The sequence below is a fragment of the Numenius arquata genome, chromosome 15, assembly GCF_964106895.1.
Source record: "Numenius arquata chromosome 15, bNumArq3.hap1.1, whole genome shotgun sequence".
Lineage (NCBI taxonomy): Eukaryota > Metazoa > Chordata > Aves > Charadriiformes > Scolopacidae > Numenius > Numenius arquata.
This window is the reverse complement of record NC_133590.1, coordinates 7,545,556-7,572,013: the sequence shown is the minus strand read 5'-3', so window position 1 is coordinate 7,572,013 and position 26,458 is coordinate 7,545,556. Positions and strand designations below refer to the sequence as shown.

The 26,458-nt window shown below is 38.5% G+C and overlaps 1 protein-coding gene across 4 annotated transcripts in view; it reads right to left on the bottom strand.

The window, feature by feature from the left end:
* VTI1A (vesicle transport through interaction with t-SNAREs 1A) overlaps positions 1–26,458 on the bottom strand; it is a 279,979-nt gene that overhangs the window by 103,018 nt on the left and 150,503 nt on the right. For all 4 annotated transcript variants that reach the window (XM_074158914.1, XM_074158916.1, XM_074158913.1 and 1 more), the window contains one exon: positions 1,822–1,892. In XM_074158914.1, coding sequence (XP_074015015.1) covers positions 1,822–1,892 — 71 coding nt within the window. The remainder of the gene's footprint in view (positions 1–1,821; positions 1,893–26,458) is intronic.

Sequence of the window (26,458 nt, the reverse complement as noted above, 5' to 3'; positions counted from 1 at the left end):
TTAAAGAAAAGTAGTTTAGGTAATTCCTCTTCACACATGTATTTTGCACTGCACATCATCCTCATTTATTCAAAATGATACTAGCTACATCTTGCATTTTTCTTCATTCCCACATTTTACTCTGCAGACAGAAAAACTCACATGTGTATATTTAAACAAACTATAGAGACACTAACTCATTTAAATTTTGCTCATAAGAAAATCTTTCTAATTTTTACAACATTAAACTGGTAAGATCTGACCATCATACTCAAGTTGGTGTTTGACTTTCAGAAGATAACTTTGTTCCCTGGTTGATAAGACAGTAATGCCATGTATTGAGTGTAAAGCTATTATGCATCGATAGAGCACCCTCTCTCCTGGTCTTGAAAAAATCTCCACAAAATGGAAAACTTGCCCAGTTATCCAAGACCATCCCTGACTGTACATCTGAGTATACGGACAGCTGGGACAGACGCACTCATGTGGCTCCAATGGAGAATTTTTCCGAATTCCCTAATAAAAATATTTTAAGTGGCATATGATAAAAACTTGGAATTTGAGGTCTTTCACTGAACTGTGATGGGATACGCCTTCCTGGAATACCTTTATTTTTAATCTCACTCCTTGCAGTTTACAGGTTTTGCCATCACAAATATTTGCTCTTCAGGTGGAAAGCACAGAAAAGTTATGTGACAAATGATGTGTATGGAGTCATCAGAAATACACTCCCTCTTTCCCGAGGATTTTTAGGATCACCAGAAAAGGAAACATGTTATTCATCTCCACTGCCTAGGTTTTACTTGTCCAGCTAGAAACAGAAAAGCACCTCAGACTCAGCAGTCACTAGGGATTTGAGGAGCGGAGATGAAACAGGACACAAATAAAGTTGCCTGAACGACACTTGGTAAATGCTCACAATCCTTAGTTACATTTAATGATTCAGTTATACTTATTGTTTTAAAGTAGATAACGCCCAGGACTTCAGAAAGCAACTGTAAATGCCTCATTAGAGCCGTCCTATGAGGCTTTACCAATCAAAGTTATCCAGGTGAAGAAACTCCCTGGGACAGACACAAGAGTTTTTTTAAGTGGCCTTGGCCAGCTAGAGGACTGTAGGAGGACTTAGCTTTGGCAAATCTGGACACTCAGGAAAGTATCTGATCAATGTGTCATGGACAGAGAGTCATGGATGCAGTCACCCCTGGTTCTGTGAGCAGAAATCAGAGCCAAGGAGGCAAATTTCTTAAACTGGAGTTCAGAGAAGTTGTATGCATTGGGTGGAATGGGGTTCTCAGCATCTTCATTAACTCTACAGAGTAGAGTTGATCCCTACAGAGGCAACAGAAACCAAAAAAATGACACCGATATATTATCTTGACTGCAGTGATGGAGTAGCAGTGTAACAACCCACTACCTGTTCTTTCACACAGAATTGCCTGAGGAGGTAATTATTAGCATTTGCAGCTACAAAGAGTGAGGTTGCTCAACTATTAGGAGCTAAGTGATGATAATGAACTTTGTTTCACTGAAAATCCAAGAAGTCACTGCAATGGACACTATAACAAAGGACAGAAAACTGACTTAACTATGATGTAAGTGACAAAAAAGCTTTCTTCCAACAGTGGGTTTGGTGACTTCAGGATGATTCCCTGTAGGAGAAGCTTTGCAGGATTGGGCCCATATAACACATTAAGTTCTTCACTGCAGATGGTGATTATATCTCACGACAGGAGCTGATTTATATAAAACTGATGAATATGCTAGATTATTTTTGTATGCACAGAGAACTTGCCCAAAACATAAAATCCGAGAGCAGCAATTACTTATTATCAAACTTACCCTTTCCCGAGCACGCTGGATCTTCTCTCTGTCATGGCTGAGGTTTTCCAGCATCTCCTGTCCAATCTGCTCTGCATTAAAAAATCAAAATGTAAATTATGAAAAGTATAGCTTGTGACTGTAAGGCCTCAAAATGCCAGGTTAGATAGTAACAACAGCATTTAATACAAGTGGTAGCCTAATCACTCCTCCTAACTGCAAAGAGGAAGACATCATTATAGTACATGTTAAGTTTTTCAAGCAATGTAAAACTGAAGAAGTAACAACCAAACCAGAAGCTGTCCCCCTGCAATCTCTTGAGGTTGTCTAGGCCCTGGGAACTGAGGCTGACCTTTGGGCTGTGAAACAACGGCAAGAAGACTTTCAGACTTGCTCTAAGTACTGGGTGTTCATGCTTCCCACATGCTTCTCAAGCCCACTCCTTGTCTTAGAATGGAAGTCAAGAAGCCTTTGCTAAAACATCAGCCATCCTTACACCTCTAAAGCCACCAAGATGTCATATTAGAAGAAATCCACTCTCAGCACCTCTGAGTATTTACCACTGATGCTTAAATGAAAGCTATTTCAGGCTAAGCCAAGTTACTGGTGTCTATTTTGCTCCATCATGGACTATTTCTGGCAAGCTCAGAGATACACTGTAATGGACCTCCTGATGTTTTTAATAGCAGACATATACATTAATTTATTGCCATCACCATTTTTTACATAGGTGTTGTTTGCTTCCACAGCTTATGCTGAACCAAAGGTTGCAAAATTATAGTGGGGAGGCCACAAGATATGGTACAAAGACAACACAAGTCACCAAAACTTTACTCTTCAAATAGCTTCAGTCAAATGTTCCTCTTACACTGAAATATTAGCAGCAAGCATAGAGAAGAGATTTTAATCTTCAAAGCTCTATAGAAACATTAAGAAACTCTCTCTGTATTTCCCTGAAGGAGAAAAATAAGTTAAATCATTCCCGTTTTACAGATGGGGAAAGAGACCCAAGCAGCTGTAGCAGCTGTAGCTTGCCTCAGGACACACAGCATGTGTGAGACAACCAGCATTTCTGTGCATGTTCATTTAGGCTACTTAGCTGCCTTGCCAGAGGTAGGCACCAAAAGTGAGTGAAATAAAAAAATCATGATTTTTTTTCATAAACAACAAAAATCATGCCTTGCTTTTGCTCTGATGAAAGAGTGGGATCTTAAAATGTCATTATTTGGGGAGTGTCTAGAAAATTAATCATTAAAAATTCACCAATATGTTAGTAGAGCAAACATGACTATTCTATTTTTTTTTCATAGATACAGTCTGTTTTCAGGAAACAATCCAAAGTAGAATCAACCCGAACTTTAAAAATTTGAGACAAGCGATTTTTTTTCCCTAAATCTATTTAACAGAAAGTACACACTCTGCCAGATAAAGGCTAAGGAAATTCATTACATATATATTTCTCTATCTGTTGCCAAGTACAGTACAAGTAAGATAAATATTTCCTCAGATATCTGACCACAAATTGACATCCTCATTATGCTATCTTGTCCCTCTTGGCTTGCTGCTCTTTACTTTTAGCTGTATATACAATGCCTCCCAAAGGTGAAATGTGGTAAGATATGTGGTTATTGAGTTAAAATGCTGTAAGGTGCAGTACAGCTACGCAAATGGTAGCCTAAGAAAGAGATTCAAGAGAGCTTTGCCTATGTTTGCATGTCAAAGGACTTACTGGATGAAACTATACTGAGCTTATTCCTCATCAAAGCACTCAAAATACTGTAATACACAAAGAGATAAATGCATTCAATGTAATCTGGGGGAGAAAAAACAAAGCAAAATCCCTTAAAAATAGAGAGGAAAAAAATCAACAAATTACTAATCAGGTAGCATGAGGTGGAATGATAACAAATATTTATTGCTAAAAATTATATGTATATTTGCACAGACATAAAGGAGTGCAAGGAGCAGATTTTCCTTCAGAGGAATAACTATAAAGTAAATGGCTGAAATGGCTTGGTATTTCACAAAGCTCAAAAATATCTTTATAGGAAACAGCTCTATTTTTATTACACCAATTTTAAGCAAGTTACCGTGGTGGTTTTTTTTTTCATCTTCTTCCTGTCACTGGCAAGTTCACACTCTTAGCTTTTTATAATGATTGAGTTTATTTTCCAACCATCAATGTGACAGCAGCATCAACTGTAAGTGAGGGTAAAACACCGTCACTTTGACGAATAGTGTATTTTCCTCTCATTGTCGATGACTGAAGACATCAATAAATAAGGAAGGAGAGCATGTCAGCCAGAATATCACAGAATGAATTGTTGATATGACACTTAGGGATTAAACCTTCAGCCATGAAGTTCAACCTAGCAGAGGGGTCTGAGAACTGAGATAGTTGCATTTCTTCCCAGCAGCCTCTATAGATAAATAATTGGACGGATCATCAATTTTACAGGAGCAACTTTACTCTACATGCACTTTAGTTGATGATCTTTGGCCTTTTTTGGGCTAAAATAACAACATAAGTTGAACAAAGAGACATAACGGAGGTAACATAATCTCACAATAAGTTTGCAAACATAAATTGACACCTTTATCCACAGATCCTCTTCATATCCTTGCTCTACTCAGAAAATTCACTGATGACAGTGAAACTTGATTTTTAGCTGGAAGGTCAAGACAGTCAAACAGAAATATTAATAAATAAAGAAAAGACAGACTTATAAATGACATGAAGACATGTCTCCTCAGTTGGTTTGCAACTGAAAGTGCCCAGGGCTAGGAAAAAAGGGTAATGTTAGCCCACAATTCAGCTAATTACAAGCTTGATAACATTGCTATTTGCTTGCTATAATTTTTCAAGTTTCCCCACAACTCTGATGTTTTCCTGCCAGTTAAAACCTTCATCTATGTGGCAGACTCATGCTTTTAGTGCAACAGCGCTGTATAGATCTTTCCAGACTACTTATAATGCAAATCATTGACGATGCTACTACAGTTATGTGAAAAGGTCAGGTTTCTAAGATATACTGTAGTGCAGATGCATGAATTAAGACCAATACACAAATTGAAGGGTGTTGCGTGTTGCCAGTAATGGGGCTATTTCCACAGAATCTTAACAACGTCAGTTATTTGGGGATTACCTTTTAGTTGGACTATGTTTAGAACAGTGCAGTCCCAAGTCCTGCAAAAGACAGCATGGTGCTGTCTCTTCTAACCGAAATTCCCAGAGAGATGCATAAAAATTATGTTCTAAAATTACAGCTAAACTATGAGAAGCAGAAGGGTGAATGCATTTACATCGTTATTATCTATGTACTGACAGAGGGCAGGAATATTCAATATAGCAATTATCTCAGTCTTAAACAATGCTGTGATGAACAGAAAAAATAATTCTGAAAAAGTACATAACTTAATATTAACAAGCATCAGCCTTAAAGGGTGAATGGTAAAATTCACAGCCCTAAATGTATTCCACCTTAAAGGTGTTTGAAGAAGGTATGCGAAATCAGCCTCTTCAGTGCTGAACACTTTAATAATGCTGTGTTGTGAGTCCAACACAAATCGTGCCTGGTTCAATGAGGCTGTGTTATGTAAAAAAATATAACATTTCTTACCCTAAAACACTGAACCTAATTAGAAGAATGAAGATGCTTTCCCCAACTGAAGAAAAAACAAAACCCCCCAAAATCCAACAAATGCAACCCCAACTTCCCCCTTCATGTGTGCAAAAATTGGCACAAGGTTTTCAACTTTTATACTGAGGTAAAGCCAAAAGGTAAGGATCACTTCTAGTGATGCTTGACACTCCTGCATATGTCCTTCCTTTGGAATTTGCCTGTAACTTATGTGCAGTATTCATTTCTATGTACAAATCATAATTATTTAATATATGTTCCACAAAGCTGGATTTCTAATACCTACACACATATCAAGGATGCAAAATAAGTTGTGCTTGATTGGTGTTTCTTTTCCTTTTTTGCCTCCAGCCATTTAAGCATTAATTTACTTTATTAGCTAAACTGATTTTGAAAGAGCTTTTTCTAATCACTTGAGTCAATAATACTTTTTTCCTTCAGAATGACTAATATATTTACTCAAGAGACAGGAATGATACAGAATGAGCCTCTCCAGGCTTTTTGGATAAATAAACATGCATTTTATGGATTTTGAAGACAGAGTCCTCATTTTTATTTTCATATGAAAAATAAAAGAATCCAACATGGTTTATACAGCACTTTTCCTCTCTAAGTGTACCTTGTGTGTGTATAAATAAAAACATTTCATAAGAGGCAGAAGCTATTCTGATATGGTTTAAAATGTAAAAAAAAACCACCTTAAAACCAACCAAATCATGGAGAGGACGCCTGGAAGTATGATTTGCCCAATCTCATCATACGTATAATGCACTCATCTGAGCTATGTAATTAGAAGTGGGAAAAGACTAATTTACACTGGAAAAAGCAGAAGATCATGTTAAAAATCAAGATGGCTGTTCTACAGAAAATAAACTCAAAAACCCACTCTGTGTTGTGAGAGAAGGAATGAGAGAAGGAATTGGAGAAGACTTCCACCCTGAGATCCTCACCTTTCCTAGTGAATAACACTATTTGGGGAGAGCACTTCTTTGTTGTCTTTGCACAGAGACATCTCATGCTCTGAAGATGTAGCAAAAGTTTATGCAAGATTTTTGGAGAAGAACTACACTGACACAGGCAGAAACTCACTAAACATATTCAAGGCAAGGCTGGGACACTGTTTTTCCAAAAGCTGCTCCATTTTGGACAGGTTAGAAGTTTAGATTTTAGGAGACTAAGAGAGATAAATCACCAACAGGAGTTCCTGGAAAAAAATGCTAGAAAACGTTAAATGCTAGCTGTTCAGAGGTGACAGCACGTAGATTTACAAACTTGGAAAATATATGTTGCAGGAGTTAGAAGAATTCAGGTTTGAGTCAAATGCTTTATACGTCTGACAGCTGAAAGTTAATAAAGAAAGTGATGACATATTTTTAAGAGTAGGGACACAGGTAAAAGTCCCATAAATTTACAAGTTCGCAGTTGATATATATTTACATTGAACAGCCAATATAATTAGAGACAGAAGGATTTAGATCATTAAAGTTATTAAACGACAAGTACAGGTTAATACAGATAAATGAAGGATAATATAATGGCTATAAGTCAGTGGAGAGACAATTTGTAGAATATTAACAGAACAGTGAAACATGAGAGTTGGTGCTCAAATGCCTCAAGAATCTGCCACAGAGAAGTTAATCTGCATGCTGTTAAGTGGTCACTTAGCACAATAAAATAAAAATTAGCTACATGCTGTAGAGACTAGTTGGCCTCTTCAGCAGAAGCATGTGCCGTACCGGTAGAAAGAATACTGAAAGTCAACAGCGTACACTGAGGACACTCAGCACTTCCAGAGCTGTCAGAAATTCAGTTGCAAGAGAGGATAAAAGAAGTTGCCCAGTGTTACTGTGAAAGCAAAAAACAGCTAAAAATACCTCCCAATCCTCCAAAGTCCAAGATGTCCACCAAACTTAAAATACAACCATTTTTCAAATGAAAAAGGTCCCTATAAGTTATAATGGATGTTCATGAAATTATTTTCATTGGCCAACAGCAAAAGGGGTCCATTGATCCCAAGGTCAGGGAAACCAGAACGAAAAACATCCGGAACACCTGAGCAGAATTCAGGCTTTGTGCTTTGTTCAAAATAAGGAAGAAAAGATATTTGAGGAAGATGCCACATGCCTTTAAGAACAAACTGGGAACATTTCATAACCAACACCTCCCATGGTCCAGGCCTATTCTGTCCTTCCTCAGGAAAAAAAAAAGTAGATGAATGAGAAGAAAATAGCAAAAAGAAAGGAGAAAGATGATATACGACAGACCTAGTAACTTCACCTGCAGTAGCCTTTTCTTTTTCTAAGGTTTCATACCTTCTCTGAAAACCTAACTTACATCAATCTGCTGGTATAAAACTACTCATCTCTCACTAACTGATGTATTTTTTCTCTGTCTACTCCCATCACCCATCTATCTGAGCTCCCTCACTAACATCCTCACAGCAACATTCACAGGAGGTGGCAGACTTTGATTCTCCTGAGCGCTTGTCTACATTGAAGTCCAGCCATTGTTCTAACCACGCACCAGCTCGGCAATGCTCATCCGCTCCAAATTCCTCCCTTTGCATCTTTTTTTTTACCCCCCCTTCCTTCAAAAAAACTCTCAGGCAAAAGAAATCCTTGGTTAGTGCATCAATAAGTAAACAACTTGCTACCCCCATATCAATCACTTATGTAAGTGAAGTTGGGAACCAGCCCTCAGCATCTTCTTTTCCTATTCCTTTAAGCACTGTCAGGACAGAAGAAGTCCCTGCTCACTCTGTGCTTGGTGTAGGGAATGGATGCTTCATTACCCTACTGCCGATCCTGAACTTTTCTGAAAGCAATATAGCAGGGGAGAGTATTAACAATCCCAGTTGCATCCAAATTAAGTTGCAGAAAGACACCCTCTAAAACTTGAGCCACAAACCATCACTTAATTAAACCTATGACTCCAAACAGCACTGAGATGACACAACAGTGAACTTTGGTTTGTCTATCTAAGGCTGGATTCATAGTCATAATTTAATCAAAAACACTCCAACATCTACCAAGTTTGCTATAAACTCAAGGCAATGTAAATAATTATGCTGGGCCCTGCGGTACCTGTTATTTCAAAGACTTAAAATGTGTAGGCAGAGAGTTGGCAACTTAGCCTCCTGCATTCAGCAGCTCGAGGCTTGCAAAGTTGGCCCTACCTCTATAGCTGATTTACTCTTAAAGTAATAAATGCACTTCAAGACAAAGAGTTGAGTACAAAACAGACAAGAGAGACTATCAGCCAACCAGAAAACAAAGTTACATTAGGTTTTCAAAAGAGAAAAAAACGTTTTGAAATGTTGAAATATGTTTTAAAATTGAAGTGTGGAGCAAGAGATTTTTTCCAAACTTATTTAACTACAAAAAAACTGCAGCATATGACATTTACACAGTACAAAGATGAAGAACAAAGTCTGCTAGTTATATCTGTAAACACTGGAACAATTTAATATATACTTTTAAACTGATTCTTCATGACCCATATACGTAAATGGGTCTTGAAGAATAAAACTTATCAATAGGAATAAGGTTCTTTGCAGTGTCTCAGTTTCTGGACACCAGAAAATCTATGAGAAGAGTCTGCCTTTCAACTGTTTCAATCTGGGCTATGGCTCCTTCAACCAAAACGCAACGTCAACAAATGAAAACAAAGCCAGAGCCAAATAAAATGACACTTGGTTTTGTTCAAGTTTCCCCCAACATCCTCATGTACCAGGTTTATCCTGAAACCACAGACCCGTTATAAAGTCAGGGAAGCTGCAATGCAAGCAGAAAGTCTATGCTTCTTTGATCTTTAATTTTTCCATGGACCTAAAGAGTGTTTTAACCTTTCTTGCACTGTTCAGCAATTCATTTTAAATGTGAATGGAACTATCTCCTGCTGTATTCACATTCATATTTAAACAACAAAAAATAGAAATAAAATAGTGTCCAGACATTAGAAAAATAAAACAAACCTAGAGGATGATTAATAAATAATGCTTAAAATCATTGATCAAAAAGTGTAGCAGTCTGTGCCAAAATAAAGCATTCTGAAAACTATATATATATATATATATAAAAAAAATATATATATAAAACTTTCTTAAAAATCAGGAAGCCCACAAAGCAGGTGAACAGCTCAGCAACCTCGAAGCTGGCTTCAGTGCAACTCATTCTTTGAATACGAATTAGCAATGGGTAATCGCAGCATATTTATGAGGCCTTTTGCCTGGTCCTTTTCTCCAGTGAATGCTGTATTATTCATTGCGTGTGCCCTGACCCCGGTGCGCTCCTGTTCTGACAAATCATACTTGATTAAGACAAATCTTTATTAGTTAGCTAGTCAACTTCCCCATTTATCATTTGCAAATCCCATTCTCCTTTTCGGGTACAGTAAAAGTAACTGAAACCATTTTTTCTCCTTATAAAATGAAATGCTTGTTACAGACAGTAAGTGCAAACAGAAGCCTAGAAGTCAGTAATAGATGATAAAACAAAGGTTTAACAGGCATAAATTACAAACGTGGCAAAACTCTAACACAATAGCTTGCTTGAGATAGGCTGAGGAAACATTAATTAGCTCATTCTTTCAACATTTCCCATTTTCCCACCACCTAAATCTCTCTAATGCCATATAAAAGAACTGTATTGCAAAGTTGGAGGCTAAAAGTACTGAGGTTTAAAAAGTAATAATAAAGAGATTGCTGAGGAAAGTTATTGTTCAAGGTTTCTACCAAAAACAAAAAAATCTTTTAAAAGTTGATCCATAAAAGGAGGCAAAATGAATTCAAAATTATTCATGAAGCTTCAGTTTCCCTTGAAAATGTAGTATCTTTCCAAAGAGGTGGCAATTTGGAGAGGAAAAAATCCTTTCAAGACAATGTTAGTTTATTCAGTGGGTAATTTACAACTAGAAAACCGTGTGATGTATAATACACACCAGTTTGTTATGATAGTGGCTTTGCTTGCAGAGAAGGATGTTTCTTCTCTCAGGACTCTGGAGATCTGAAGCAGCTTCTTGGAGATGGAGGGACAAGGAGCAGAAGGAAGGGACGGTCCATAGCTTATTGGGCTGCCCGTGGTCCAGGTCCTAAGTCTGCCCCAGAATTTTATTCTGGCCTCTCAAGGGGTCTCCAGGAAACGCTCACTTAGCTGTACTTTTCTTTGGTGATGACGTTTAGCAGTTTGCATATCTTATTATGTTTCGAATTTTGGTTTTATACATCATAATATTTATACCCATCAATTAGACTTTGTGTTCATTTGAAATATACAGTAATTTAAAAACCTGCACCTAAAGGACAAAACATCAATATAAACATCTCTGCGCTGCTTACGCACCACACTTATGCAATCCTGTCTTCCTCCACTTATACCTTCACATTTCAAGTCCTTTCCCTTTGTTTATATTTTAATTTTTACCCTGCAGGACCAATGCAGCCATGGATTCTGCTCCTTTTTTACACACATGAGCTAAGTGCTAGTTATTTCCATCTGCAACGTTGCCTTCGATTATACAGACTAATGTTGAGAAAACTACTACCTCAATAAACCCACAGTAAGGCAAGAGAGGGAACAATGAATACCCGATGGCCTGGCAAATTATTGTTATCAGGAAGCATATGAGAAGGAAAGAATCCAAACTGATTTTAAAATCCAGGCTGAGTTTGCAGGGCTATGTATATTTAAAAAAAAAAAAAATTTAAAAAGTCTTTGCTCTTGTACTTGTCAAACAAAGATATTTCTTCTGGAAATTGCAGAGAAGGAAATAAAGACTTTCCCATAATACATTTTTTACAGCACGCCTCAGAGCAGAATCATATTTTTAAGGATCAAGTTAAGCTTTTCAGATGGTGTTTAAGAGGTAGACTTACATGGGGCCTTTACTGTATGTAGACAAGATTTGTTTCTAAGGCACCCCTGCATGGAAAAATTGTTGCAAGAAGTGATTTTTCTGTAAGTGTCTAAGATCAAAAGTATGATTTTTTCTGATGGAGGAACTCAGCAACATTTATGGATGCTTTTGGCATCTCTGCATTAAATTACCGCTATATAGTTTAACTGGGGGCAAACCTGGAGACTTCTAAAAAAATACTGCTCCAGAACAGGGCAGGTGACCACCAAACAGTCTCTGGAAGGATCACAGAATAATAGAATGGTTTATGTTGGTGTTATGGTTTGAAAGAACCCATACCAATCTATTGTTGTTAGACAATTATTCTATCACCCGATGACCCCTCCCCACCCGGAAAGGGGAATCGGGGAACACAAAGAAACACAAGGGTTGAAATATAAATAGATTTAATAGACTAAGACTAAATAATTAACAATAATACTAAAGAATGAGTATTAATCCCCATACTGATATAAGATATACAGGAATTATACTCAGCCAGTTATATCAGGAGGAAGCTGTGCACTCCCAGCAGGGACAGCAAATGGCGGACACTGGGAGCCCAATGGCTTCAGGAGGAAGGGAAGGCCTCAGGGCTCCGGCACCGGGGCAAGGAGTTGTCTGGACCACCACCATCAGGGAGAGAGAGCTACGCAGCAAACTTTTCTAATTTATATTGAATGTGACGTTCATGGTATGAAATAATCCTGTTGGCCAGCCTGGGTCAAATGCCCAGGCCTTGCTCCTCCTTGTCCCTGCACCTGGCAAGGCTCGAAAACACTAAAACCTTGAATCCCACAGAGCCTGCCTGGCTATAAAGTAAATATTTTCACAAATTCAGAGACTACAGTCTTCTAAAATTGCAATTTTCCCCAGCATTAGAAGAAAAGTTAGTCCTGTGTCTCTCAACCCAGGAGAGTTGGGAGGGACCTTAAAGCTCATCTAGTTCCAACCCCCCTGCCATGGGCAGGGACACCTCCCACCAGAGCAGGTTGCTCAAAGCCCCATCCAGCCTGGCCTTGAGCACCTCCAGGGATGGGGCATCCACAGCTTCTCTGGGCAACCTGTTCCTGTGTTTCACCACCCTCATAGTAAAAAATTTCTTCCTAATATCTAATCTAAATCTGCCCTCTTCCAGTTTGAAGCCATTACCCCTTGTCCTATCACTACGTGCCCTTGTAAAAAGTCCTAGGTTTAGATGACATCTCCCTTCTCTCCTGGTCTGCCAGCCCTCAGACATGTTAGCGTGCAGGACATGCTGCTGAAGACATCAGGTGGTCTGCTGTAGGATGTAATTAACAATTTTGTAGGACTTGCTGGCAGACCACTTAACATTTATCTGTGTGAAAGTTCTGTATGCTACAGACAGAGCAGATTAAGTACATTTTTCTTTGCTGAGGCTTTTTTCTATGTTTCTGGAGGACCAACATGAGCAAAACAGTATGGCCAGCAGCCCCTAGCCCAACACAGTAGAGAGACAAGTATCTGGATTTTCTGTCATGATCAAAAGTCAAGAACCCAGGGAGTGCAAGGATCTGGGCTGCTGGACTGTGATCTGCTGGATTCTGTATTTAAATTAAAGTCATGCCACCTATGGGCAGGTAACATCCAGCCAACCATCCTCACTGATGTTACATACCTCTGCCTGCAGCCATTTTCACATCTTATTGCTATTTTGGATGTCAGTAAAAAAATAAATAAATTGATCTTTCTGAGATTTCTTCAAGCAGCCTTTAATGTTGTGAGATAGGGATTTGAGAGAACACGATTTTATTACTGGCTCAGCCACTACTGTACCCCTGGTAAATATTTGTGCCTGTTTCCCTGTTTCTAAAATAGGTGGGAAGGAATCCACTTTGGCAGAATACAATTAAAAAGATTGTATTCCTATGGAAGGCATTCAAATACTGCACGTAGCTTCTTATATATTCATTTTCATTACAAGGACTAGTTTGAATATAATTTTAATTGAAAAAAACAATATTAGAAATTATTTTTAAAATGCAATCTGAAGTGACACACTCTCAACTACAGGACATTAAGTTTAATCTCATAAAGGATTTCTAAATTATTTGAGCACCAAATATAATTATCCCATGATCTACTGAATTGGTAAATTATTGCAGGATGACATTTTAATGCAAACACACTCAGTTTACAAACATAACTTTGCTGGAAATTCTCAAGAAGTGTTAAACCGATGTCAGTGTCTCAGTAATTTCGCAGTTTAAAAACAGTTAGAAATGTAATGACTACACTGCACTTGATTAAAGCATTTACAGCTCTAATCAAAAACTGACAGCAAGATCAAAGATGTTAACTTAAATCTCTCTTCTAATTATGTTTAAAATGCCACACCTCAGGCCTGTCTCTCCTCTTCTTTTTCAAACCAAATTCTGCTTAAGAAAGATCTAACACTTCTTAACAGTTCATTATCCAATAAAACTATTCAAAGCTTAAAAGCAATCTACACAATTAGTCAGGACCTCAGGGAGTCCACCGGTAGTCTTTATTACAGGGCTTCATATTAAAACACCTTAATTATATTTGTCAAATGGATTTCATTAAAACCCATCGTCACTTTAATTTTCATATTTTGACAGTGCTGGCATAGCATTATTACCACCTGCCAAGCTACGAACTACAACAAAATTATCAAATTCCTTCAAATACTAAGCAGTTTCTTTTTGTACCTGACCAATGATTTCCCTCTTTTTGGTGAATGCACCATAATTAAGAGGAATAATTAAAATTCCATACCCAAGCAGCACACATGCAAGCTAAACGTACAGTGTATCGGTTGCAGGTGTGTAAATAAGAACCTATATGGATACCTGGTTGCCAGGAGCACATAATACAAAGGTAGGACACATATACTGAAGTGCTTCTGAATAATAAAGCCAGACATCAAACAGAATGCACTATTATTTAATCAAATGACAACCGTGATGACTTGAAAGCAGAGGACATTTTAACTTCTACTCATTATACTGTCATTTCGACACAACAGATCTGGGGATTATGACCATATACTGTAACCACAGTTTTATTTTAGATATAATCCATAGAGGTGCCACCTGACTTTAGACAATCACGTTGAAATATAATTAAAACAGAATTGTTCATCCTCTCTCCATACACTCAGCACCATGACAAAGGCTTGTGATATTTATGATACATTTCCAATGCAGGACCTATCAATTGTTGTTTGTTGGTTTTTTTCTTAATACCCAATGCAATAGCAATTAACGACTTTAGATAATTACCAATAATATAAAACCTAGTTACCAGCATCTGTCATGCAACACAGTTTGGGCTGTTAACATCATGTGGGATATAGAAATAAATTATTTCCTCTTTTTTGTTATCTGAAATACTGTATGGAAAACTGAAACAAATCAGCAATTTACCACTACTGTGCTTGTATTTACTAAGCTAAATTCAAGCCTGATTAACTCCATGTTCTTCAGTGAACATGTGTATGAGATGACTTTGGCCCACAACAGATAAAACAATGGCATGCAGATTGCAATAGGGAAAAGAACAGAGAATTTTCCTTTCTTTCATATAATCATAGCAAGAAATAAGAAATGAAGAGGTTTCTGCCATATGTCTAACACACTTCACTGCTTTGTACAAAGGTCTCAAGAGTAATGATCTCCGTGTGTTATGAATATTTTAAGACTTATTAAATGCTCTTGGATTATTGTGGGTAAAACTATGGGATTTTAAATAACCAGTTTAAATGGCAATTAAATATTTCCTACTTAAGGAAAAAGAAAAATTTAATATTTTTTTAATGTATTATGAAGGAGGAAAGCCTCAACCTCTTTCACATCATATCACAAGTTTTAGCAAAGGAATTGCTGAAGACATGCTGGGTTTTATTTTATTTCTATTTTATTTCTTTTTATTGCTTTAATTGCTTTTGAATTACAAAGAAATAAAACAGAGTGCTCGTGAGCAAGGGACTATGAGCTGACCACAGACCTCTGGTTTGATTTTTTGGCAAGTCATTTTATTTCTTTTATCTTATTTACTCTATCTGTAAAACAGGGGTAAATAATGTTTGCACTAGAATGTCACTGAAACAAGGAAGGGCCCACATACTGCTTAGCTTCTCTTATCAGGACATCTTACAAATAATCAGAATTTTTTGGTGCCTCCCATGCAACTTCAAACTACCACTTCAACCATGGGCGTGTGTGGGGATTCCTCTTAGAAACCCATCATCCCAACCCAGAGACAATGTAGGAGATAAACAGCACTTTGAAAACAATCCCAACCCAACCCAGAGCGTTGGCTTCCTTCTACTGACATGGCGAGAACCAGCGCCTCTGCTTAACACAAGGATGGATGGAGGGACAGGGAAGCTTCCCAGATGAGGAGCTGGTGGACGATGAAAGCTCACACATGCCTTTTACACAACTGGTCACGCTTTCCCTCTTGAAATCTCCTCCTCCCTTTGCACCCAGGATCCTGCCTTCCCCATGAGGGCTGCATAAGGCTCTGGTTTTGGTTCCTTTCTTCCCCACAGGTCTGCAGTTGATTTACGCCTGGAGAATATCATGCATAAACTCAGCTACTATTTAATAAGTGACAGATTTCCCTCTCTGCCACACTGCCGTTTCCTCTCCCGTCTCCTTCATTGGTTAGCCTTCAACTCAAATTCAACACAACACAGAAGTTCCTCGTCCCCCCAACATGTCTCCACTCCGTCTATTCTCATGACATGCAACACGATCATCCTCTTTTCCACACAGCCTCAACATCTTTTTTTACTCAGCTCTCTTTTTTCAGTCCTCATTTTTGGGCAAGCTGTCCGATTCTTTCTGCATGACATCGACAGGAAACAGACTGGTCCCATCCATTCACCTTCCTAAAACCCTCTTCTAGGCTCTCACCCTTTTTTTATATTATTACATCCTTTTCTCTAGCCTTGACAAAAACCTATATACCATCTACAGTAATGCAGAACATTGCTACAAACACCATTTTTTTAGCATCATATTGGTAGTCTTTTTCTCTCTATTCATGTCATTGCCTCCTCCCAGTTCAGCACATTAAACAATAGCTACATTTCTTCCATAGCCCATCCTTTCATGGTCTGACTTCTCCCATTTGCTATCAGCATATTAATTCCTTTCTCAGCTCAGATATCATTCATGTGTTAAAATTTTACTCAAGCATTTCTGCACATTCTCCCACATTGCCATGATTGCGAGGCGCTGAGCATAAACAACTCATCACCTCATCACGCTCCACAATCTCTGATCTGACTTCTCTTGTCCATGGACATACCATACCATCATAATTTCGTCTGACGTCCATGGAAATCTTAGCCACAACCACGAACCTTTGTGTTAGATGGAATTTCTCAATGTCTACTCCCAGAATGGATAGGTAACAGCACAAAATCTAGCAAGCACATGTGAGTAATCATCCATGATGGAGAAGGAAGGTACTGCAAGAAACGAGTTATCAGCACTTGTCTTCACTGTTGCAGTGCAGGTGTGACATAGGGATTTACAATGTACACTGCACTACTGTCAGATTTCACTTTCCTAAAACAAACACCATCCCCCACAAGCTATCGGCAAACAGAATGTAAATCCTGTTGTCATGAGTGAATAATTTATTAAATTGACACTATTACTAATAATTACAGAAAATGTGCCTGGTTTTCACTCTTGAAAAACAGGAAGCTAGCCACGTTTCCCATTTCAGCTACAATACACAAGGAACAATTCAAAGTGATACTCGTCCCTGGCTGGCACGTATTCTTTATCATTTGAAGTTTATTTGATACAAATGAGGGTCTACAGAACCCTGCTGACATGAAGTCACAAAGAGCATATACATTTATGAATACTGCATTTACTGCACTTTGTATGCGATGTTTGTTAGGTCGTGGTGCTGAAATCACAGCTCTGAATCTATCCTGAAGATGTTAAGGATGCGTTGTGAGCTTCTGCTTCCCCCCACCCCCAAAACAAAACAAAACAAAACACCACCACAGCCTTCTTGGATTTAATTATTAAGATTATATTTTCTGTTTTATCTTAAATCCCATCATGGAAGCAACCAGCTTTTTCTCTCCTTCTGCCTTTTTTTTTTTTTTCTTCTTTTTTTTTTTTTTTTTTGGTAAGAGTATACACTATTGATGTAGGAAGGAAATGTGAAGACAGAACAATCCAGCTGGATTAGACATTTATGAAACCTATTGCCAACAGTGAGCTGTCAAAGCCAGCAATCAAATGTAACCCTGGCAAAAAGAATGGAGACTGCTGTGAGGAGATTTACTTAGAAGAAACTCTCAAATAGTGCTTTTATGTTCTGATTCTCCTCCCCTGCACCAGTTTTATACCTGCTTGTTGCCCCTCCTTCCTTGAACACCTGGTTTACAGTTGTGTGGGAAGAAGGCTCTCTCTATTCCAGAATTAACTGTTGAATTTCTGCAGCCCCAATGCAGAATGCCTGGACAAATAATTAACAGTTTTCCTTCCAAATTTTAAAATCTATGAAATTGTGGAGTTGTTATTAATGTAGAGATCTCCACAATATTCCCAGGAGTAAAAAGTCTTATTACCATTTTTGTCAGGTCAGAAGCTGCCAAAAGCAGGATGTAACTAACTTAAAGCCACACGAAGTCAGAAAGAGTAGGAATTCACTACTTCTGATCTTAATGCTACTTTTCTTCAAGACCATCCCTCGTGCTTTATATTCCAGCTTTTCACTGGAACACTGATAATTAAGCATTGGGAAAACTTGATAATAAGCACCATTAAAAGTAAATGACATGAGAAGATATTTTGCAATGGCAATGGAAAGGAAAATGAGACAAAAGTCAAAGAACTGACTGGAATATACTAATGAGCAAACCACAATGTAGGGAGAGAAATCTGGAATATTGAAGAACAGGATCTCAAACAACCAGCAGGAGAAAAGCAAAGACTAAGACTAATATGTAATGGAGTAATACAGCAGAAAGATCTTTACATTGTACAAAAAAAAAAAAAAGTCTTTGGATTAAAAAAGGAATGACTACAGAACAACAGTGTAACATTTGCATTTTTGCCATATCTATTTTGCAGGTTCCCAAGGCTTCTAAGAGTCTCTCTCCACTATACGGTGAAAGTAATGCTACTTCATTATTTGCTAGCAATGGCATGAAGATTTATTGATTAATACCCATTTTAAAGCTTTTAAGAACTCTCTCTGATTCATGAAGAGTCTGAATTTTAATGTAACAAACAAGGAAATAATAGGATTCTAAGACTGTGTAATTTGTGTGAAGTGTGTATGTTTTCCTGTGAAAATAAAATCAACTTGAGTTGTGACAAGATTGGGACATGAGGGGCCACAGAAACCACAGTAGATCTATACACTGGAAAAACTTACAAATAGTCAACTGAATAGCTCCATTTCACAATTTGGGATTTGAAAAGACAGTTCCACCTTAAATTTTATCCAGAAGAAAAAATTTATAGAATACTGGCTACTTTCCCTCATTTAAATTGAATCAGCCATTACAGTTAACAACCTTCCCACCCCATACAAATAAATAAAGAATGCTGTATCCATTCTAATTTAAAAACCCTTATCTTCATTAAAAACATAGTTGATTTAGTCAGAAGTTCCATCTATTATGTGCTGTAATGATTTAATAGTGCCAATTAGATCTATAGTATTCCTAGAAATGGAGGAGTTGCAGCTGGAGCTCTGCAGACCAGTCAAACAATTTTCACAGGATATTCAGAGGACTGCACTACTCTGTTCTAGGTAGAAGATTAAATTGTAAAGGAAAAAGAAGCAGGATTTCAAAACAAGTATTCCAATATGACAAATACCTCTTCTTCCTGGGCTTTGCTTTTGTAGAAAAGAGAAGTATTTCACCCTCCTGTTCTGTAAGTAGCTGGAAATGCTCTGCATATTTTAATAATGACATCAAATAACTTGCTAATTCAAGATACTTTAGCCAGCCATGTGTCCTAGTGAGAGACAATGCATGAACCCTTTAAAGTATCTACAATACAGAATATGTTCCTTGATAATGTCATTAAGCCATGATGACATGTAGCAAGCAATTGCTGGCAAAGGTCAATAACCTGATCCATTTATACAACGAATGCCTGTTAAAACAGTGTTTAAAGAACAATCGAATGATTGATGACCATAAGCTCTATGTTGGCCATGACGTGCAGCGTGCACATACACTGCGTGCTGCAAGCACTACATGTACCTCTAATGCTGGGGGGGTGGAACGAACAACTGCGTTCTGCCAAAATCAAACCAGAATGTTTAGACAAAAATGTTGACAACAATAATTGAGCATACAGAGGTCTGAAGATGAATTTGTTAGCACTGGGCAGTAAAAATAGGCAGTGCTTCTCATCCTATTAAGTACAGCTCAGTTTGAAAAGAAGGTGCTCTGGGCAAAACAGACTGTAAGCATCCTCTGAGCTCCATGTCACAGCCTGTGAAAAAAACGTTAAGTGACCATCCCTTAGATCTCTCTCGCTGATCTTTAAAATTGTTCCTTCATTTTTAATTCAAACCAATGCATTAAAATGCAGTTTCATTTGAGGCACATTTGAATCTTGCCAGATCAAAAGCCATTGTCAAAATTCACAGCTTCAAATTGTTGTGTTGTTTAAAAAAAAGGGTGGTGGTGGTGGTGGTGTCATTTCCAAAATATTTTTGTTGTTTCAATCTGCCAGCAGCCATCATTCTATAAACAGTGCTGCATACTTCTTAGAATTTAACCCCCTTTTCTAAAGAGTAATTAACCTAACAGCTTCTTGCAAGTCATTTTCCTGTCTCATCAGAAAAGCATGGTGACCTGCATGTTCGGTAGGACAGGGATGCTTCCCAAAATTGTCATCTGGTCCCTTCACAGAATTCATTATCTCATTCTAAATTGACCACATTCCACTTCTTACAAACAAGAATGATCTTGAAAATCGTCAAAAGATATATATGATCATAGAAATCATAAAATAAATACGATCCATTCAAAGCATTTGCTATTCTGTAACTGTAATGGTTCTGGCTTTCATGAGATAAACACACTGGACCACATTGTGCTGCTGACGCACCCTTCAATTAAAGAGCATTTCTGCACACAAGCCAGTTCCTCATGGAGGTGTTGATTATAAGTGGCATTCATCAGAATCAATGGTATAAAAATAAGCTCCCTGCCATTTTGCTGCATCCATAAACAGGCGTGGCCTGAGCTTTATTAGGTGCCCAGACAAAAAGACACACAGGGACTATATCTCAGCATGAGTCACAAAGCAAAATTACAGTCCTGTGCTACAGTCGTGAGACTTCCTAAAATATGTTTCCCAAGTCAGGGGCAGCCGTCAGTGTTGCTGGTTAGTGCAGGCAGGAACTGGATCCACCCTTTCCCGGGCCCCGCAGAATCCTTTCTCCATCACGGTCCAACAATCAGACATGTTGCTGACTTGATTTGAGGAAAAAAAAAGTATTCTACACTGCAAAGCATTTCCATGACTGTTCTTAGAGCTCCACCTTTCCTACGAAGCTGCAGAGTTTCTGCACAGCGCGGTAAGCAGAGTTATACTGGGATTATATTTAAGAAACATTCATAGGAAGAGCCACCACTGCTTTCCCATCAAACCCCCCTCCGTCACAAACACAGCTGAAACAAAGCAGAAAATAGTTAAAGCAATGGTGAGTTATACACTGATGACTTTCCCATCTCACCCTCCACAATGATGGAAGTTCAGTCTGCTCCTTAACACACACAACTGATAAAAAAGCATGCCAAGTACTCCAAACTTCTTTAAATTTTGAAAGCTAACACCAATTGACCTACTAGAGGAACCTATCCTGTTCCCATCCTGTTTGGCTCTGTAGTTGAAGTCTCTTCCTACATCATTTTAACTACACACACCAGAAAAGATTTTTCACCACTAGGTTTTACAGGTGCACCACACTTCTCACTCTGTGTCCAAAGATCTTTCAGCGAGTCAGTTTGCTTCCCATGTCCCCCCCCATTAGAAATTAAGTTTTCGTCTTTCATCTTGCTCTGCAAGAGAGATCAACCTGTTTCCCTTTTTCCATGATACAATCCCATTTCTTCCTTCCCCCATTGCCCTTCAGTATGAACTGACAAAACCAAAGACTCATCGTTTACGGACAGAATGGAGACATGGGAAGTTTATGGTTCTTGCACAAGTCAGAAAAAAATTAGTGGAAAAGATATCTCTCCTGACTTCCAGTTTCTTAGGATATCATCTGCCACAAGACCTGTGTGAGTCTTTCATTTTTAATTTCTGTGAAGAACAGAGGAGGAAGTCTTTTTTGCAGCATCATCTCCTCTCTTCACATTGCCATCAACAAACCAGAACGATGCCCATCTCCATCAGGGCATCTAAAATGTCACAGGTCATTTGAGTGTTGCAAAATTCTATGCATTGAAATAAAAGATTGAAACATTTACCTTTTAATTATTACGTGTTTGTGAGGGGGGAAAAAAGGCATCATTTTCAGGTGCTAGGACCCTTCCACTCTACATTGTTACATGTTCTAAGATGTTGAAAGAAGTGAGGTTTTTCTTTTCTGGTGTTTCTGGCACAGAAATTAATATCTCTGAATTTTGCCTGCTCTGGGGAGGGGGAATGAGGCCCAGCTGGGAGCTTAGTACAGCCACAGACCATGAACTTCTCAGACTTGGACTGAAGGTTTCTGTGGGAGGATACGTGTAGATAACTCAGCTTCTCTCTACATTAAAGAGCACTACAATTTGTTGGGTTTGCTTTTCTTTTTTTTTTTTTTTTTCCCTTACTTTTTGGCCTAGGGAAAAATCCACCTTCACTTTATTAATAGTGAATTCAAATGGTTTTTCTGCTGCAATTTAACAACTTTTTTTTTTTTTCTTTCCCCCTGCACAGAGACAAGATATTCTTCTCTCTTGAACCCTTCAACATATTTGTTCTGCATTATTTTTTCATTCCCTGTTATCCCGGAGGCTCTCAATGTTTAAACAGCTCCCTCCCTCCCACGTAAAGCTGCGCACTAATATCGATCAACTTAGGCTGGAAGTTACTATAAGGCATTTTTCAATAATCAGCCAAGCTGTTCAGAGAGTGTCTTGAATATAACCCTTAGGTAAACAGCATAATACACAACGAACTTTCTCTCAGCAAGCACATCTCTGCAATCTGAAGGATGGCTGCTAACACTCCACCAGACAAAGAACTTGATTCTGACTTTCTACTTTGCAGGTCAGAGGCAAAGTCACATCAGCTAACGATGTCTTTATTCTTATGCACAGAATTTAAGCTTCTTAGGACACCTGTATATTTAATAATCTCATAGTCATATGCCCTTCAAATAAAGGGTCAGACGGGAAGTTCTTGATGAGTATCAATTTACTTTTTAATAAAAAAATCACAAACAAAATCCCACTCTTCTAAGAATATAAAGTTATGGATGTACAAGAATTTTAAGTATTGGCTATGTAAACCACCTTTATCAGTGAAGTACAGTGAATAGGAACTCCCACCTGGCTAAGGGGAGAGGAAGAAGAAAATAATTTCAAGCTAAACAGTTAAAAATAAATCATAGGAAAAGGACGATACATGCATACTATATGTCAAGTAATATCCACACAGACAGATGGGTAAGCTACTCTAAATTACTAGATTTTCATTTAATTCATCCCTGATTTAAAATGCCAGGTTTATTCTATTTTTCCATTGCCTCATTAATCAAAAATAGGAAAGAAAAGTGATTGAAATGAAATACTTGAAATCATTCATACTTTATGCCTTAAATAACTACAGTCACTGGTTATTTCACATAGTCCTTAATTCTAAAATGAAAACCATAGGGTGTTTTAATTTCCTCTTCTTAACTGTGAAGCATCAGATTGTGCTATATTGTTTTTACAGCTCTGAGGGATCCTTAAAAGAAAAGTTTGTGTAAACTAAAATGGCAAAAAAGTCCAACGTAAAAATAGTCCTAGGTCGTTGCTTTGCACACTGTAAAGCCAGTGATGTTCACACCCACCAGTGGGCGAAAAGATAAACATCATAAAAGTAAATAACACTCTGAAATAGCTGGCTCCTATGAATCCTGGAGACAGCACAAACTGTTTTGTTGTTTTAAAAAAAGATTATGCATAAGCAGATCCACATGACTTTAATGACAACTTCTGAAAGTGTTTTCAGGTCAACATCTATGCTAGAGAGCCTGAGCGAAGCCCCGTGGGTGCCGAGGGACGCAGTGCCCTGCTGGCACTACCCTCATGATTTCACTTACTTGTTGGATCCGTCAGCACGGTTCAGGCTGGTTCCTGCCACCGCAATCCTCTCCCTCGCTAAGGTGTGAGACAGTCCATGGTGGCAGGAAGCAAAAATGAAGGAGTGTGGGACTCGGCAGCATTCAGATACCAAAGCTTTGGGGGATCCCCACATGGTTTGTATTGGGATGCAGACGGGGACAGTCAGAAAGCTGAGGGGCACTAAGTTCAGCATTCTCTGCATCTGACAGATGGTTGAGGAGTAAAGCGCATACCTTTCTATCTCCCCACATGGCATCACCTTAACCATCGAGAATAAACACGGTTAGAGTAATTCAGGAAAATTCTTGTATGATGGCAAATGCTATTCAATGCAGGTAAACGCAGGATAAAAATCGTAAGACAAAAGATTCCAAAAGAAAGCCAAGACATTAGGGGAAAGTGTTCAGAGGCATAATGATTGAAGAGAGATTTAAGTGTCCTCCTGGGTTATGAAAATCTTAAGCTAATGGATAACTGCAGTGGGAAAATAAAGCTGCACGGTGAGCTACATACCTAAAGGAATCTAAAGCTAAAACTCTGGTACTGACTGGTGCATAAGACTGACTGGAAGCTTTACCTATAGCATTGCATCATCTAGATGCATATAAATTCATATTTCCAAGTAAACTGACAAAAAAGGAAGAGGGAAGGAGGATCATCTGAAACACGACGATCATATTTTACAGCCTGCTGCAGCTCCGTACCACACAGCAGCTCCGGGCTACCACCACATTGCTGCAATTTTCCATTTCTGGCCATATTTTGTGAGGGTGCAGATGAGAATGCAAAAGAGAAGTCACAGAGAGGATCTCCATGGGGTCATTCAGATGCCTTTGCTGCGAACATTTGCTACATGCTCAAGGGCACGTAAAGTGCTCCACTCTTTCATAAGGTAGATTAAAAATATTTGAAGGGTTGAAGGGAGCTGGTAGACAGAGAGGACAAACAGACTGTGATTCTAATACCCACATACAGCATAGCTTTCCTTACCCTTAAAACCAGAACAAACCAAAAAAAAAAATAATAAATCAATCAACCAAAGATGGAAATTTAGCTAAAGACCTGCTTATGACAGATCTTGAATTATGGGAGGTAATGTGCATGTTCTACGGTTCGAGACAGCAAGCGGAACAAAACAAGAAAATAACATCACCAATGTGTCCTGCAACCTGGGAAACATTTAGAATAATTTGCAAGAGGGGAAAAACTTCCATGGTAAATACAAATTATAATGCTCAACTCTTTAAAACAGTGTCTGTTCAAATTATTTCAGGACATGGTTATTATAAAGCAGGTTCAACCATAATTTTACACTTCGGAATAACTTCAGCACAGTCACTTGGGAAGCTGCAGCCAGAGGTTCCTCTGAGCCTGGTTGCCTTAGACTGAGCACTGTCTCCGTGCCATCCTGCGCTCTGCTCAAACACAGCCTTCTCCTCCAGCCCCCCAGAAGAAGGGAGGTGGGGTTCAGGGAGACGTACTGGCTGAGAGGGCTTCCCCATCACCTTTACAAATTCATTTGTTCAGATGTGCTGTGTAGAAACCGAAGCCTGGGAGAAAGGGGTGTAGGGTCTGATTCAGCACTTTACATGACATAAGGTCTTTGCTGTGTCCCGAGTATTGTGTATTAAAGATTGACTTCCATTTCCTCTATAGCCAATCACAAATTAAGAGTTAAAAAGGCAAGAATTTTGAAAAAGGAACGAAATCTCACACATCTGCAGGATCTTTGCCAGATTTCTGTGCAACCAGAAAGGGATTTAGGGCAGGAAAGACAGTTCTAAGACCATTCCCCAGGGAAGTTTCTGAAAATCAATATGCTGCCTTTAGTTACCAAAAATTAATTCCAAGTTCAACTGGTGCAAAATCTGAAGCTAGAAACGTGCTATCTGTTTGACTCTTGTTTGAATTTATTTAATGACTTTATTAAATGAAAAAAAAATAATTAGGCTGCATTTAAGCTAGACCATTAGCTACAGCTCAGCACCATGCTGCTTTGCAACAGGGGTCTGAGCCCCAAATTCTTGAATTAAACTAAGTCAATCTAAAAGAGAACTCAGTAGGTGTAAGGGCACCTGTGTTAAGGAACAGCATCCTTACTTTTCCCTTGCCTTGTTTTTTGTTCATTAATGTACTGTAGGTCCCAAGGGTGACTGGAAGAACGTGTCAAGGCTCCTTCCTCAGCACATCACCCCCATCCTCTGCTCAGCATGTCCGTAAGAGGCACAGAGCATCCGGTCAATTCACTTCACACGGTATCCTGGGCAGTTCCCCCCATCCTTCTGTACCACCAACACCAACAGCTACAGGCTGCAAGTTTTCCTCCCAGACCACTGCTTTCACATGAGCCCACCCCAGGTCCATACACAATTCTCGCACTAGGCTCCATCCTGACTTCATCCCAGTTGATGGTGGCCTCTGCTCACACCACTAATGAACATCTGGCCTCAGCTGCTGGGCTTTGGGGAATATCAGGTTCCTGTTACAAAGGTTTGTTGGCAGATAATTTTAAAGAAACATGTTCTGAGAATGTTTTTACAATCTCCACCTCTATCTGCTCTGTCCTAAAATCTGTTTCTCACTATCACATCTCCAAAAGACAAATTTTATATATATATGTAATTTTTTTTTTAAACCACTAGAAGGAATCCCCTACTGCCTACACAATAAAGTCAGTCAGAGGCAAGATTCTTTCTCACAGATCTTATCCCTCTAAGCCATCAGCCTGACTAAACCACTATCCTTTGATCAATAGGCAGCTAAGTGGGAATTTTCAAAAAAACCTTTAAGCAAAATAAAGTTGCTTCTTTAT